Source organism: Mobula hypostoma, chromosome 6 (assembly GCF_963921235.1).
Source record: "Mobula hypostoma chromosome 6, sMobHyp1.1, whole genome shotgun sequence".
NCBI lineage: Eukaryota > Metazoa > Chordata > Chondrichthyes > Myliobatiformes > Myliobatidae > Mobula > Mobula hypostoma.
The window spans coordinates 151,162,552-151,181,027 of NC_086102.1; the positions used below are offsets into that span (position 1 = coordinate 151,162,552).

Here is an 18,476-nt window from a genome sequence, read left to right on the forward strand (position 1 = left end):
TTCAGCAAAAAGATAAAGTGAACCAACCTGAACATCCCTCAGGTCATTAGAGTGCAGTAAACAGGAAGCTACTTCAGCCCCAGTTAACTCCTTTACCTCCCCTTCCCCTTTCTCATGCAACCATGACCAAAAGCAGAATCACAGTCAACTGGTTCTCCATCGCACACTCTGGGGAGAAAATGCCTTTGCATTCTTTATTAGCTTAAGGCTGACATTCTATGATACCTTGAGCCTCACACAGTGTTGCACGACACCGTAGGCAAAACTCAAGATAAAAACATGTATTGGCCTGCCATAAACTGTCAATGAAACATGTCTTGCCAGGCACTGAATAATGTTGAGGCCACCAGGCCTCATTTTCATCCTAGCATGCAATGTCTGTAAAGGGCATTATTTCAAAGTGAGGGCAAAGTAGAAACATAGTCAGGAAACTGGTTGGAGAGTTTTCTCAGGAACCAGTGAAGTGAAAAATATGCAATGAGGGTAAAATATATGTGCCCAACTAGCGAAGGATAACTGCTGTACAGAAACAGGAAGTTGCACATGACAGAATATAATTAAAGGGGCGAAACGTTTCTGAAGGGGAAGCATTGAATAAAGAGAGTAATTAGTAAAAAAAAAAATGTTAGTTAGAAGTCAGTCATGTATAAACCATCCAGGATACGTAAATTCTTCCGAACAACACCCAAGAAGGTGGCACACAGACACAAGAGACTGCAAATGCTGCATTCTGGAGCAACAAACAGTGGTTTGAGCAGCATCTGTGGGAGGAAAGAAATTGTCAACCACTCTTTTCCTCTTACAGATTCTGCTCAGCTCACCGAGTTCCTCAGCAGATTGTTTGTTGACCCAAAATCTTGCCAGTGGCAAGCTATAAATACCAACTCTTAAAAATGTGTGACTACAATTGAGATCTGCTTGTGTAATTTCTCTTCAATATTAATTTAATAAAAACAAGAAAAGGAAATTCTGCCATTCAAGACATGCTTAATTCAATTTCAGAATTAAACAATGATTTAAGGTAATATCTATTTATGTAATAGATGAATTGGATGGACTGAATGAAACATAAAAATAGTTAGGAACTACACAGTATTCTATAATCCAGAGAGAATAATTAACTACAAATATCTAATGAAACTAAGGACAGAAATACAGTGGATTCTGGTTAATTGGGACACATTGGGACCAGTACATTAAGTGGCTGCTCCAATTAGCTGAAGTTTCATGGGAATAGTTAAAAGGCAAACTACCATTTAACTGAGTAACAGTTTAGGTATTTAAATGAAATACTGAAAAAATTAGAACTTTACCAAAACCTCTACAGTACTATATAACTGTATATTAGTTCCTAATAGTAATCAATGGAGCAATTCATCTGCCGCCATGTACTTTCGATTGACTGTAAATTAACAAAACCAATGCAACACTTAGTGCAGATAATTGCATCCTCCAAATCTTCATTTTCATTGTAACATTCAAGATATTTGTTGATACCTTTGTAATTCCTAACTTGCTGAAGTAGTGAAATAGTTTCATTTTCACACCTGACAATTTCTGGAAACTTCAAGCCTGAATGCTTGAAACTGCGATGAGCAAAATAGTTCTGAATTTTCCTACTGCTTATTTCTTTGCTTTTTGAACCTGAACACATGCCATTTAAAACTGATCACTCTACGCATGGTGTAGTGTCTAATGGCCACACAAGTGCACATGACTGATGCTAGTTAGACACTGTTCGACAACAGTCGCCTGCTCCAATTATGTGGCATATTGTCCCAACTAAACAAAGAGAATCTGGCTATTTTCTTGATTTAGTTTTTGTTTTATAGGAGTTGTTCCAAATAAATGGCTGCCCCAATTAACCAATGGCTCGATTAACCACTGTCTTTTTAGCTTCTTTTCTAATTAGGTTATGAACCTTCAATAAAAGGAAACTAAACTTATGAGCTTGGATTTCAGTACCTTGCCAGCATAGTGCTGAATCCTGAAACAGTTGTGAGGCAAAGAGGTGTCATTGAGGAAGCGGGAGCTTTTGCTCATCCTGCTTTCAAAACGCTCATGTACAGCACAGACTTGATTAAGCTTCTCCAGGAAGGTTTCATCTGTCACAATCCCAGGGCGCAAGCATTCTTCATCAAGCATGGCTAGGATTCCATTTGTATTCTGAAAAATTGAGCACACAGGATTGAGACTTCACCATAGAGTCATACAGCACAGAAAAGGCCCTTCCCAGCCCAACTCTTCAATGCTAATTGTGTTGTCCATTTGGCCCATAATGCTCTAAACCTCTCCTATCCATGTACATATCCAGATAGCTTATAAATGTTGCTCATATCAACAACTATATATGGCTGCTCATTCCAAATATGCACCAGTCTTTGGCTGGAGAAACTGCAGCTAATGTCCCTTTCAAAACTCCTTCCTTTGATCTTAAACCTACGTTGCTCTTACTTTTAGCAAACCCTCCCTGGGAAAAAAGACAATGTGCTTTCACCCAGACTATCTCCCTCATAATCTTATATATTTCAATCGTGTCACCTCTCAATCTCCTTGTAACTCACATGCAGTATATGTATTTGCATACATAGACTACTGCATATTTATAGACAGGCACATGCATTTGTACTTGTGTGTAAATGTATGTGCCTTCATCTGGGTCTGTGTGTAACATTCAATGTGCTTACATATATATGTTCATGTTTGTGTTATGATTATTTACTTTATATCCATGTAGGTGGGGAAAGCAAAAAGTGATCGAGAATTTACCAAAGGGTAACTATTTTCCTGCGATATTCCAGAATATTTACTAAAAATTCATATTTCCCTATTTGCAAAACAGATAAGCAGTTTTCATAACCTTTCTAAATGTGTCCTTCACCAAATAACCTTATTTGAGCATTCTCTCAAAAGCAACATATCTTTTTTTTGTCCTAACTATTGGGATCATTTGTGCTCCAGACTGAGTTGCAATATTACTGCCATGAAGTCATTAAACCATTTTCTTCATTAAATGGAAATGCTGTAATTATCTGAAAAATGTTGGCATAATAACCAATGCCGTTAAGTCCAAGTTCAGTTTTGACCTCCGGTGTTTTCTGTGTGGAGATTGCATTCTCCCTGTGGCAGGATTTTCCTCTAGATTGGGGTTCCCAATCTTTTTATGCCATGGATCGATACCATTAAGCAAGGGGTGCATGGACCCCAGGTTGCGAACCCTAGCTCCAGATGTTCTGATATCCTCCCACACCACAAAGGCGTGCCAGTTGATATGTTCCTTTTAATTGCTCCTTGTATGCAGATGAGTGGTAAAATCTGAAGGGAGTTGACGAGTATGTGGTGAGAATAAAAATTGTAACTAAAGTAGGATTAGTGTAAGTGGGTGCTTTATGATCAGCTTCAGTAATCTAAGTGCATGTTTTGTGCTGTATCTCTCCATAATTCTTTTCAATGGAGACCTTTCTATGTAATTTTGTTTAATTTTTGAAACTAAGGCTAGAACGTGGTCAGATGTTAATTGTACACTCCAGAAGGGTTCCTGATTATTATCACAAATGTAGCAGAAGAGAAGTAGAGACTGATTGCTGAGTGATGTCATTGTCACCTGGTGCAGTGACAAATTGGATCCTGATCATCCAATCAGTTGCTGGGAATTTGGACTGGGGCATCCGAAACGTAGAGGGATTTTCAAAAGCATCCCATTTTTCTACGCTATATACATTTCAATATGAAACGGTGATGAATGCAGAATTTCAGATTATAATTGATTTTGGGATTGTGGCTTCAGTGAAATCAGTATCCATCTGGTTCTTCTTTGCAGTCTAAGGATGCACCCATAACATGTCCCTGCAAAGACTGAGTATAATTTATGTCTGCTTTGTTTTTCTTCTTGTGGATGTTGCATATCTGATGCTTTGTGCCTGTGATGCTGCTGCAAGTAAGCTTGTCATTGCACAGGTGCAAGCATGTACTTGTGCATACAACAATGAACACCACTTTGACACTTTACTGCCTATCTAACGAATATGAGCTCATGTTTGTGGATACTTCTGCTGTTGCTTTAGGAAGTCCTCCATCCTTTGGATTAGAATGATATTAAATATGGAACAGAGAAACGAGCCACTTACTCTAAATACTCTACATTTGTGTACTCTGTTCTTGATTACTTCTTCCTTGCATTACATCAATCCTCTGTTCCATTCCCTTTTGAATCAAGCCTTCTCTATTATGCATCAAGACTTTCCTCCGTGTGATAATAATTTCCACATTCTTATTACTGCTGTGAAAAATTTACTGAGCTGAAGCTACTGAATTAAAAGTTACCAGCCAATTCTCAAGTCAAACTGGAAAACTCCACTTACGTTTTCAATCAGCTCACAAATGATGGCATTGTTGAAGTACTCTATATGAGTCCATTCAATTCCCTGTGAAAAATATGAACAGTTAAAATTTATCACCTCAGTTAAATAGTCTAGTTCCAATAATCTTTAAAAATTATCCAATGACTGTGTCTGTTTACATCTTCCTTCCAGTTGAGAATATTTTTTTCCTAATATATAAGGGCTTTCTAAAAGGGAAACATAGCAAAGCTCCTAGAACTAGAAATCTCCACACATAAAGAACATTTTATTTGAAATGGTTCCAATTCCGTTCCCATTCCATTCCACAATCCAAGTCAATTTCCCATGCGGTTCATGGGAAACCATCCAGGAGCAAACTCCATAGCACAAGGTCACTTCAGTCACTTTGATGCATGCTGCCTTTTTTTTCCAAGACAAGCCATTTCTTCAACAATGTCTTCCTAAATAAATATGAAAATTTTCTAAACACCAACTGACATAGATAGATGTTTTTTCAGGTGAAAGATTTGTAATCTGTTATCTTTGTAAATAATTTCTATGCAAACATTAACACTAAATTCAGAGTGGCATGAATTGAGAGTGCAATGTTCACTGTAAATGTAGCATCTTCTGTGTACTACTTACAGATTTTATTAAAAAAAAGAAACAGAAAAAGGACTAAAGAAAACAATGGTTTGAACAGAGTGGGGAAAAAGACACTGTAAAAATTACAGGAAGCACAGCAGACATGACAAGGTCCTACTTAGAACAAAAACAGAGTACAAGTACCTGAAAGGAGTCTTTGCACAGCCATTAGTAAGGCATCAATAGCAGCAAGCAAGAAAAGGGTTCAAAGGGGCTACAGCACAGAAAAAGAACACAGATTTAAAAGACATAGTAGCATGCAGTCAACAGCTTTGTGGGAAGTATTAGTTATTTATTACACTCTGGGTCAACATACTATTTATGTAGTCAAATCTATCTTCAAAAACATAAAACCTAAGATATACATCAGAAAAGGCTGCATAATCTTGACAGCTGGAAAGCTTCACAGAAATGTAACAAGGTGCATTCATGAACAGATGCTTATACTGGCTTATTTCATTAAAACAATACATAAAATGAAATGCTTTCCGTTAGTAACATATATTGAAATCTATATCACAGCTCCAGGTGCACAGATCACTTTTAATAGTTTTTACATATGCAATGGATGCTGGTGACACATGGTTTCATATTCCATCTCTGCCAGTTTGCTTAGATCGCAAACGTGATTACTATCCTGGTGTAAATAGACTCCTTTTTATCCCACCACTCTAGTTCAATCAACAACTTCTGATGTGCACAACGGTGACATTTTTACTGCCAGAAATGAAAGAAGAGAGGATTTTTCTCTTTGAGCAGCCATTTACTTCCAGTTCCTCATCTTTTTCTTAATTTTTGACCAGGCCCCTGTGTGTAGTTGCTTAGTATACTGTAGCCAGGTATAGACTGTGAAACAGAATGAATCAGGCATACGGAATGATCATCAAGGGATTTTTTTAAAATCTACTTTTTATTTGAAGTTTCATTGCATTCTACCACTCAGAAAGCACTTACTCTCAAAAGTAATTTAATTTCTTCACATCATCTCATGCAACAGTTTTAGAACAGAAATCATTGCCACAGTGAGTGTAATCAAAATTGATACATGAGGTCAGAAGGAAAGTCCACTCTCCTGTAAACATCACTAAATTTCTTTAAGTGCCTTATCTTTAAACATCATCTGCAATGGCAAAGGACATCTCATGTCCCAGCATTAAACCTTTGACAATGACAATGCACAAGCATCCACTATAGGCTTCTTCCCAATAAGGTCAACAAAAATAGGATGGAATTATTTAACTTTCACATTTAGAAACACATCTGCATTTTGTCCATCTTCATTTCCTCAGGTTTTGTAAAGATTTAATCTTACACTCTTTTCTGTCTCACTACAATTCGCCTCACATTCATGAATAATTCCCCATCAGTGTCTCCATACTCTTTGAGTTAGCATGCCTTCTGACCCCCTTCTCCATATACTCCACACTACCTTCCACATATCCATTATCCCTGCCCTTGATTTACACCAACTCCCTGGCATGAAGCACTCAGTACAAACTCACCTTGTCCTTGCACTCAATGCACTTTACCCCAGATGCTCCTCCAACACTTCATTACACTGCTGGACCTCTCTTAATACCTTCCATCTTTTTAGCATTTATTATCAATAATTTCTACATGAAAACCTCTCTAGTTTTACATCTTTTCCTGATTTAAAAGCCTCTTCATAGCACATTTATTTAATCACGCTTTGAAGTCAGTTTCTCTTTTCTTGGTTCACTGCCTGTTTGCTTTCTTTCAGCCGGCACAGTAAATCTTTACATTGAAGACACCATATAAGTGGAAGTTGCAGTTTTCTGCTCATGTTCTTTAGGAAGTGGAAATTCTGTTCAATCCTTTCCCTCCAGCATTTCATCCCTTCTTTGACCATCTCATTCTATTGCTGACCATTAAGCTTCTTTCGACTGTGAGAGGGGAAAAAGACAGAGCAAAGCACAGACAGGCTGTTCAACAGTGTTCAGTTCCACTCTGTGGGGCTTATGCTCCTGACTTTCTTACTAAGCAGTGACTTGCACATTTTCATGGTGACTAAACTCTCAGTACTTTCACCAGAACAATCACCGCTCCTGAAGAGATCATGGTGATTATTTAGCATTATTTCCCACCTTGACCATCACCACTCTGGGAGATATTCTTCAACCTGTCAAACATTTCCTTCAAGTACTTTCACAGGCTGAACATGTAAAATTGTTATACTTGCTTCAGATTTTCATCACAAAAAAATTTAAAGCCCATCCCATCTCTACAGATATGTTAAATAATGCAAGAATTTATAGAATTTGATTTATGAAATAAGCTCCTCTCTAACATTTATTTCCCCTAAATGTACCCCAGTTTTTTGTTGGAAAACTTGCTAGTGCCCAATAATTTCACGAATTATTAAACAAAGCCTACACTTTAAAAGAAAGATCAAGGCAGCTTCATGAGTAAAGAGTTGTCTGAGATGTCACTGTTCAGTAGAATAATGACAGTATCTTTTCCACTGCTGTAATTAAATCTGAGGGATGTGAGGTGTTCTGTAACAATTAGGGAAACAGAATGAAAGAAAATGATCAGCGGAACTAATATTTTAAGGCAAGTTATAAGAAATCTACAAGGGAAGATAAAATTAGTGTCTAGTTTACATTTTGTTACTGTTATTAAAAGTATTTTAGAATTGGACAACTGACAAAAGCACTAGATTCCTTTTTGTCAACTGAATTTTATTCTTTGGGGTACTCGCCACTATAGAATATTCCTAACCCTAGGTAATTTCTAAGTTAAGGACATGTTCGGCACAGCTTTGTGGGCCAAAGGGCCTGTATTGTGTTGCAGGTTTTCTACATTTCTATGTTTCTGTTCCATGGGGTATCTGACATTACAAAGTGAGTCATTGGTCCACTGTGCTCTCTAATTATTCCCATTTATCTGCATTGGCTGGTGGTAGACCTGAGGAGAGCTAAGGTACCGGTGACCCCTGTTTCCATCCAGGGGGTCAGTGTGGACATGGTGGAGGATTACAAATACCTGGGGATACAAGTTGACAATAAACTGGACTGGTCAAAGAACACTGAGGCTGCCTACAAGAAGGATCAGAGCTGTCTCTATTTCCTGAGGAGACTGAGGTCCTTTAACATCTGCCGGACGATGCTGAGGATGTTCTACGAATCTGTGGTGGCCAGTGCTATCATGTTTGCTGTTGTGTGCTGGGGCAGCAGGCTGAGGGTAGCAGACACCAAAAGAATCAACAAACTCATTCGTAAGGCCAGTGATGTTGTGGGGATGGAACTGGACTCTCTGACGGTGGTGTCTGAAAAGAGGATGCTGTCCAAGTTGCATGCCATCTTGGACAATGTCTCCCATCCACTACATAATGTAATTGGTGGGCACAGGAGTACATTCAGCCAGAGACTCATTCCTCCGAGATGCGAGATGCAACACAGAGCATCATAGGAAGTCATTCCTGCCTGTGGTCATCAAACTTTACAACTCCTCCCTTGGAGGGTCAGACACCCTGAGCCAATAGGCTGGTCCTAGACTTATTTCATAATTTACTGGCATAGTTTACATATTACTATTTAACTATTTATGGTTTTATTACTATTTATTATTTATGGAGCAACTGTAATGAAAACCAATTTCCCCCAGAATCAATAAAGTATGACTATGACTATTTTCTCTACCCAATCCTCTATACTATCCTTCTTCCACAGTTTTATTTTATATGTCAGTATGAATGTGTTTCTACTACACTTTTGGAAACTGTATTCAAGGTCACAGCAAGAAGCTGTGAAACAAAATACTTCCACCCATTGCCTCTTTTCAACTCTCTTTAATCTCTGTCCTCTGGTTAGCAACCCTTCTGCATTGGCAATAGTTTCTCTCTTTACTTATTCTATCCTCCATTCAGGATCACAAACACCTCTACAAAATTTGCTTTAACCTTTTCTGTTCTAGGAATGACAACCCTAGTTTCTTTATACCTTCTCTATGTGAAGTGCATTTTCCCTTGTTCCATTCTGGTAAATATCTTCTGTACCCTCTGCAAGACCTTAACATACTAGCTAAAGGAACGTGCCAAAGACCAAACAGATATTCCAACTGAGGTATAACAAGTATTACATTTGTATTTTAGTTAATATCAATCAGCTCTATTTAAAATTTTTAACCCTAACTGCTAACTCAGCCTTTCCAAAGTTGCAGCCTGGATTGTTAAGTAGTTTTTGCATTTTCAATTTAATTTCTTATTATAAAGCATTTGTATCTTCCTTCTACCACCTTCAAAGGCAACTGGGACTATACATTATTCATAAACATCTTTGCTCCTGCACTGCTTATTAACTATTCCATTTTTTGTTGATATAGACTCTGACCAAAATAAGCCCTTCATATTTCTCTGTACAAAATTTGTCTTACTATATGTCAACTCAATTCAGAAGTCAACATGTCACTGAAATTAGTTGCCTCGACATTTACTCTATTTATTTTACATTATGGGGAAACCTGGTAATTATTCCCTGTGCATTCACACCAGGCTATTAAAGTGTCGTGGTTCTAAAGCTGGCTCCTAGATGTGCTGTCTACTGACACATTTTGCCCTTCAAAATAATAGTGCTTCAATGTTTCTCTATTTATTTATTTTCCCTTACTCACTTTCTCTTTTTGTTGTGGAACAGTTCAACTTCTTCAGTCTTTTCTTCATGGTGTTTTGCATCCATATTTGGCTGTATATACAACATTTTCTTCTCAATATATTTCTTCTGTTTTACTCTTTTTAGCATTAAACATGAACTAGGCCATGAGACTTGGCCATAGATTGCTCAATGCTAAATAAGACATACTTCGGAAATGAAGATAGACTGATAGATGGCCAGGGTATGCAGTCTGGTACTATTCTTCTCAATCATCACAAACCCTATTCAAATGTGGCATTGGTGAGGTCTATGAGTAAATCAGAAACTCAAACAGTAAATCTAATTGACCTTTAATGTCCTGGCACTAATAGATGAAAGAGGGCATAAGCTTCAAAATACAAAAATAAATGCTTATTTTACAAAGTAAACCTCAATGCAATCTTCAGTATGAGTCCATTCTGACTGGAAAATGTTGCCTAAACACATCTATTGATGCAGGTCATAGAAAGGTTATAATTCAGTGTTCTATTTTTTGAACTGATATGATCTCAAAGACTGGAAACTTAGAAATCGGTAAGTTTCCAAAAGTAATTTAGTAATGGATCAAACTTATTTTAGAACTCTTAATTGCATGTACATGCAATTCCCACCATATTTAGCAGCAAGCAATTATTGTAACTAAATTCCGCAGTGTGTAACATCTCATGCCAAAGTCAGCTGAAGTCACTTGGCTATAATTAAAATAAAAGCTGCCAGCACTGAGCCAAAGACTGGAGGACACCAAATCAAACCCTAGCCTATGCCAAGTTGGCTATTCTCCACAGCAGCACTGTTTCACATTTTATGGTACGACACTCTTAAATGTTAAATCTGATTTTCTCTTCAGAGATGCTGCCTGACCTACTGAATATTCCCAGTATTTTCTGCTTTTCAGTTTGGATCTCCAGCATCTAAAATGTTGTTACTTTTGGAAAGAAATTCTAAGAGCAGTCTGACTCAAAGTTAGGAAGAGGATAACAAATAAAAAAAGTAGAAAAGAAACACCTTGCAAATGTATTGGCTGTTTACCCTGCATTACTTGTCCATATTTGTAATACAATAGAAAAAATCAAGCATTCAAGAGAGTACGGGATGTTACAACACCAAACAGGTTTTTAATAAATACAGCTCACACAGATAAAAAGAAAATGAGAACAATTTGAAAGTAGGCATCAAAAGCATACTCTATAATACAGTACTCTCCATTGTCTAAGTAACAGAGAGGCATTGGATCTAAATGTATACTGTATATAAATATTGAAAAGGAAAAATTAGATTCTGGATTTTGAATTTCTCCTGAAAGCAAACGCAAGGAAGAAATCTGAACTACGTAGATCTGGATTAAGTGGTAAATGGAGTACAGTTTGTACTTTTAGAAAGAATAAAGAGCTAAATGGAAAGGCATAAAATGTACATACAAAGATGTTAATAGTACAATTTTGAAGGGAGTCTTGCAAATGTATTGACTATTTACTAAGTACTCCAAAAGTGGTAAAGTGAAGAGGAATTCAAAATATGCTTAAAATGATTGAAATATTTTTGATGACAAATTGCGAGAAATATTTTTAGTGGCCACTGAGCTAGTAACAAGGATCATCAGCTGAAATCAATAAGGGAAGCATGAAAGGGAGTTTATAAAACTGTTTTTTTAAATAAAAGATTGCTAGTACATGGAATATACAACCATCAATATTTGAGCCAAGTTAACATTTATGATGGAATCAAATATTCCAAAAGCATAAAAAAGATAAAAGCAGCAAGTGACAAAAGGGGAGGTTGGTTCATTATGTTTCTATTTTTGCTGTACTGAGAGCCATATCCCCCAACTCTAATTCTTTTCCCCTGTCAAGTTTGGTTCTCTATAACATTAGAATCTCTCCATCTTCAGCTTCTATTTGTTTACTGAATTCCTTACAAACTTTCTATTCCATTTCTTCCTTTCTTCTTTCCACTTTCTTTCCATTTCTCCCTCATCATAATTTCAGTTCCTTTTCTTTCAGTTTCTCTTTTCCATTCCCTTCTTTCTTCACAAAATAAAGAAAATTGCCAATATACTGTTCCTTTACATATTCATGCTCCTCAACAATATTGAATTATTGCATATTTGCCTTTAATGGAGACCTTGCTCTTCATTGTTGGTTAATCACTAAAACCCTAATAGGGAATATAGTTATGAAAGGAAAATGAACATTTATTGAACACCACTTGCATAGTGAACAAATCAAGTACTTGTACATAAGGTGAAGAAAGAGAATGTGTATGCGCTATATGTGTGTATGAGAGAGAGCAAGACAGATTAAGTCGCAAACACGAGGAAATCTGCAGATGCTGGAATTGACGAAGGGTCTCGGCCCGAAACGTCGACTGTACCTCGTCCTAGAGATGCTGCCTGGCCTGCTGCGTTCATCAGCAACTTTTATGTGTGTTGCAAGACAGATTAAGTGCATCTTTTACTGAAAAATCATCAAAAATACAGAGTGTGAGGCAGCACAAAGAGGGAAACATCTTACTGTGAGACTATTTAGGCAGATCAGAGCTGCTGCCTAGAAGGGGCAGTGGCAGTGATATTGACAAAATGGGAATGCAGGACAGAATATACAAATATATGTTCAAAACAAAAGGTGTAATTTAATATTGTATTATTAATATACTCCCTACAAACAATACACAGCAATAGCCAGTCACAATCGGAGATGCCTTTGTCAGGTATGAATTCCATTTTCCTCCAACCACAGAAATTCAAAGCAAGTCACAGCATTAGCTTACATAAACACTGGTATTTAATTATCAAACAAGGATGTGGGAAATAATTCAGAGATTCTAATATTCCTTACAGAGCCACCACCCTTTGTCTTCTAATTAACTTAGTTTCAAAACTGGAACACACTCAGCGATTCAGGAACAGCTTCTTCCCCTCTGCCATCCGATTCCTAAATGGACATAGCCTTGGACACTACCTCACTCTTTTAATATACAGTATTTCTGTTTTTTGCACGTTTTTTAATCTCTTCAATATACGTATATTGTAATTGATTTACTTATTTGTTATTATTTTCTTTTCTCTTCTATATTATGTATTAAATTGAACTGCTGCTGCTAAGTTAACAAACTTCACGTCACATGCCAGTGATAATAAACCTGAATCTGATTCTGAATTCATTGAGACTGCAAGTGGTGGATATTACAAATAAGTTGAAATAGAACACGACTGAGCCAACACAGTTCATTGTATAATTATTGTAATATGTATTATTACACAGCATTTAATAAATCAAATCAGACAGTAAGCATCAATTGGAATATAGTTGTCAGTGAAGCTACTGGCAGATCTGCCTTTGATAGATATGCTGGAGAGAAGTTCAGCTCTGGTGATTAGAAATACACAGGTACAAAAGTACCGGCAACCACCTGCACTCACCTTCTCACATTATCTTCAAAAGAGCATGCATTTGGCACTGGCAACCAGAGACATATTTCTCTAGTTATTGACTGGCAATCAAGAACTGAAAGTCTGATCAATGTTCATCCCATCTTAGTCCAGAGATTGCAAGATCCCTAACTAAAAATAGACTTGCAGTTATGTCGCACTTTTGTTATATCGATTTTTTTTTTACCAGTCCTTTACAGCAAACCAGCTACTTTCAATCTTAACTCCCTGTTACCGCTTCAAATGAGACCAGCTAACTCAGCACAGAATGCGCCTTCCAATATTAATACAATCAATTTCAATGACAAAAACTAGCTATTACCTCTTTGATGTACTCCTCCTGTTCTTCCTTCAAAGTTAGTTCAATGAAGATTTGCTGCAATTTCTCATTGCAGTAGTTGATAATGAACTGCTCAAAGCTATTGTTCTGGAAGAAATGGGAAATAAAAAATAGCCCATGAGTTTCCAGTGTTATATTTACCAACATAATATATTATGTAAATTATATCACATAATATAATATTATATTATGTTATATAACATACTGTATACACAATGTTATATTACCACTCAACAATTAGCTTTTAGCATAGACTGATCACGTACACGAGCAACATAATTCCTGGAGGATTCTTGCATAACAATTCATTAAAGCAATAGTCTAACATAGAAAGCAAACTGCAAATGCCATGAAGCAGATTTATACACATAGAGTAGCTCAGATGAGCTTTTTCTTTTACCTTTGAGCTTCATTACAGCCATATTTATAAGAATTAAATAATGAATTAAGAAAATTAATTGCCACATGCAGCAAAACTGCCACTGCAAACAGTTCATACTTACAGAGTTCTGTTGCGAAAAAAAGGAAGAAAATTAAGAAGCATCAGAATATTTGTAAAATGTCCAAATGTCCAGAATCAACTGGTTAATTGGGCCATCGGTTAACCAGGGCAGCCATTCATTTGGAACAACTCTTAAAGAACAAAAACTAAATCATGAAAATAGCTGGGATTCCCTTCATTTATTTGGGACACTACGCTGTTTAGTTGGGGCAGAAGACTGTTGCCGAGCAGTTTCTAACCAGCGTCAGTTGCACACACTTGCATGGCCATTAGACACTGCACCATGCTTAGAGTGATAGTTCTTAAAAAGCATCACTTGCATGTTTTTGTGTTCAAAAAGCAGTGACTTTTGTCACTGATAGTTAGCTAGAAATAAGCAGCAAGACTATTTCAGAACTGTTTTGCTCACTGGGGTTTCAAGCGTTCAGGCCTGGACATGCCAGAGATGGCCAGGAGTGAAAATGGAAAGATTTCAGTAGCCCAAATAGTTAGGAACTACAAGGAATTTAAAGGTGGTGACAATCATTTTGAATGTTACAATGAAAATGAAGATATGGAGGATTCAATCAACTAAAGGCATTTTCGGGAGGCAGCTTATTATTTGCACTAGGTGTCTGCACCGATTTTGTTCTTTTACAGTCAATCTAAAGAAAACGGCAGATGAATTCCTCTGCCAATAACTATTAGGAAGTAGTACATAGTTTGGTAGTACTGTAGAGGTATTTGTAGTGTTCTAATTTGCTCTGTATTTCATTTAAATAAAAAATTTCTTACCCAGTTAAATGGTAGTTTGATTTTTTTATACCTTTTAATGATTTCCAAGAAACTTCAGCTAACTGGAGCTGCCACTTAATACAGGCCAAAATGTTCCCGATGTGTCCCAATTAACCAGAATCCACTCTGAATACTTAAAATAATAATGTGCCTTTGAAAAACAATTCATAAAGCATATTTCTCAACATGGCATGAAAATGGCACATCATACTATCTTCCTAGCTTTTGCATCAATAACTAGAGCATGAGGGGTTTGTGAAGTAGCTGATAACTAATTCTTGAATACACCCTTCATTACTGACATAATAGAGGACTTATGTATCATTCATAGTTATGACACAGGAGTTGTCTTGTAAAATGTTGATCAATAGCATTAGCAATGGCTATTTGTCGGTAATGAAGGAATTCTCTGTTTCCCAAAAACATCTCATTAGACTTAGCTTACGGAACAGAATTTAGGTTTATGTTTCAGTTTTGTAAGCTAATAATACATTTTAATCAGTTAATAATTGTCATATATAATAATTATACTATATGTATTAAATAATATACAGTATATATTAAATATATTTCTTACAGAAATTTATAGTGTATTTGATGTATTGCTCTGTACTGCTGCCACAAAACAACCTATGTCAGTGATAATAAATCTGATTCTAATGTTTAACACAGATGGGTAGTGTTTTGGGGAAACTGTGCTTAAATGGCCTCTTGTTATTGTAGCTGTTGCTGACCAAGTAGCATTGCAACCCTTTGGACAAAAATTCTCACAATAACTGCAGCATGTGTCCTCATTGTGCAGCAGCATACATTATCTACATCAATACCAGCAGGAAACAAACATGACGGACAGGTAGGAAGAAAGGGCACATTCAGCCTGATTGGAATGAAAATGCCAGGAATTTGGAAACAGAGTGCCCCAGCAATGAAAGCTCTATCCAAGCTATAGTGGCTTTATTTAGAATTAATTCCCAGCTGTGCCATTTCTTAATTAACACCATTCTGACCCTCAGATTAGTCATCCACCTCTGAGCATATGTGGGCCTCCTATTTCCAGTTCCGCCCCAGTGCTCTCTTCCAATGCAAAGCATACAATGGACCCTGCTTGAATTGTGACTATAATTATCAACATGAACCAAGGTATGAGGTCAAAGTAGAGGGTTAGATTGAAGTGATAATGTGGTAGAACTGATTTTCTACTGTAATTCACAACCTGATATATGTCCTGGTACAGGTTTCATTTAAAAATGGAGGATACCAGACATTAAAATCAGCCATTGTGCGAGAATTTTCAAAATGCTCACTATCTTTGCAAAGAAAAACAATTCCTCGAAAATGAAAATGCTCATTGGAAATATGTTTTATGTGCTGTCTTTTGAAATGAAAGTCTCTCAATTGTTATGCATAAAATGCAAAATTTTTAAAGCAGAAAATCAACTTGACAATGCACAAACTTAGAAAATACTTTACTCCATTACTGTTCAGCTTAGCACATATTTATAGGGCAAGATCTTTCAGTTCTCCTGTAGCAAAGTTATTATTTTTGGAACACATTTGGTTCATGGGGCCGTGAATTGTATCATTGACCAAAATTAGGCTCGTGGCTTAACTACATCTGTTTGATATACAATGCCTTATGAAAGTATTCAGCCCCCAACTATTTGTTCACATAAATGATTATTACAACCAGTAATTTTGATTAATTTAACTAAAAATTTTTATTTGTGAATCACATGTTCTTTTTTCCACACAGTAGAGCACAAAAAAACAGGGAAAATTGTAAAACATGAAAAACAAAAAAATTCAAAAACTGAAATGGTCAGCAGTTCAAAAGTATTTATCCTCCTTTGCTCTCTCGTAGCTACTGCACCCAGTAGTCTTTTGAATAAATCTCTATTAGCTTTGCACAATGTGATGGAGCACCATTCCTCCATGCAAAATTGCTCAAGCTCTGACAGGTTAGTTGGGGAGCGGCAATGGACAGCAATATTAAGGTCTTGCCAGAGATGTTAGATCAGCTTAAGGTCAGGACTCTGACTTGGTCACTTAAAGACATAACTTTTCCTAATATTCAGTCACCTCTATGGATGCTCTGGCAGTGTGCTTTTGGTCATTGTCCTGCTGAAAGACGAACTTCAAATCAGATCAAAGTATGTTTATTATGAAAGGGTGTATATCTCATACACTTTGAGATTTGTTTGCTTACAGGCAACCCAAACAACCCAATTAAACCATATTTAGTCATTAGGTCCACTCCCTGGAGTAGCTAGAGTAATAGGCCCAAGCCTCAATCTCAAGTTCATCATATTAGCAGGATAAACGGCATGAAACTCACAGACATGATAACCACTAGAGATCAAGTGAAATCAGCCTGACCTTCGCCTCCGCACTCGGACTTTCCTGTCTATCTGGGCCGGCATTTAAAGTTAAATTGTCCAATCACTGACCAGTGCTTCTCTCCACAACCTGGATCCCGATGCAGTGACACACCCGAGTTGCACAGCCCGAAGGTTCTCGATCTCACCAAATCAGCTCGGTGGTTGGAGCAATCCAAACCGGCACCCGGGGTAAGTGGACGGGCATTGAAACTCTTTCGCATTGACTCCTCTCCAAATCATTCACTCCAACAGTGACAGCGATAAAAACTCGTATGCAAGTGTGTCATGAACATATTGTGCTCCAGCTTTGTGATACACCAATGTGGCTCATCCTTCGAATCAGCTTCACCTCCATTTGTTTCTTCATTGTTTGTGGTGAAGCTGGCTGATGCGCAATTTTAAATTTATGCCACATGTACCACTTAGCGTTCAGGTCATAATTTCCAATTTAGTCTCATCCGATCTCAAGATCTTCTTCCATACGTTTACAGTATCTTCTAAGTGAAACTTTGCCAAGTCTTTACAAGCAAGGGTTGCTATTTTTTTTAGCCAGAGCTTCTTTCTTGCCACTCTTGAACAAATATCCTTTTTTGTGCAAGGCCTTATAGATTGTGGAGCCATGAACTTCATCTCTAGTTGCAACCACTGACTTCTGCAGCTCACGCAGAGAGACTTAGCGTCACAGTAGCCACTCTTACAGGTGCCATTCTTCTACATCAATAAATTGGGTAGTGAGTTGGTAAGGTAATATATAATATTACACCTGAGGAAAGTTAATGTGGTAATTACAAAGGGGAAGAATACCTTTTCAGCCTCACAATTCTGGTTTTTAATTTTTAGTAAATTGTTGACAGGTTTTGGAATTCTTGACGTGATACACAATTAGCTAAAAAAAAATCCTACTACTATATACTTTAAATTTAGAAAATGAGAGAGTAAAATGTGAAAATAGTTGTGGGGGCTGAATACTTTCTTAAGGTACTGTATGTGCACCTGAATTAGAATTCAAAACTCAGCTCCTTTTCAGTGATTCTCTTTCTTTCATACCCTGTACTTACTTTCAAGGTCTTTGCTATATTGTCAGCTTTCTGATACTGCTGGGCAGCTGTAGCCAGGTTAGCTGGACAACATCTGAATGAATCTGTCTGTCTCACTAAATTGCATAACTTTCTTTGTCTTAATTGAATAAAACCTGCTTAATCCTCGGGCATTTTTACAAAACTGTCCATGACTGTGAAACAATTGCACGCTAGTGATATGACTATTCATTCACACATTAACCTTTATGCCCATTTGGTTACTACTTCTTGCTTCATCTTCTTCCCTATTCTTTTCAGTTTGATGGATGTGCTGCACTGTAGCCCTTGGCCCCTTATGGGGCATCTTCTGAAAGAAATTGCCATATTTTAACCAGGCTG

General features: G+C 37.1%; 1 protein-coding gene across 3 annotated transcripts in view; it reads right to left on the reverse strand.

Annotated features, from left to right (window-relative positions):
* The window catches only part of myo1b (myosin IB), a 275,743-nt gene that overhangs the window by 51,494 nt on the left and 205,773 nt on the right, over positions 1–18,476 (reverse strand). For all 3 annotated transcript variants that reach the window (XM_063051970.1, XM_063051968.1, XM_063051969.1), the window contains exons 14-16: positions 13,387–13,491; positions 4,362–4,424; positions 1,966–2,166 (exon numbers count right to left, since the gene is read on the reverse strand). In XM_063051970.1, the coding sequence (XP_062908040.1) occupies positions 1,966–2,166; positions 4,362–4,424; positions 13,387–13,491 (369 nt within the window). The remainder of the gene's footprint in view (positions 1–1,965; positions 2,167–4,361; positions 4,425–13,386; positions 13,492–18,476) is intronic.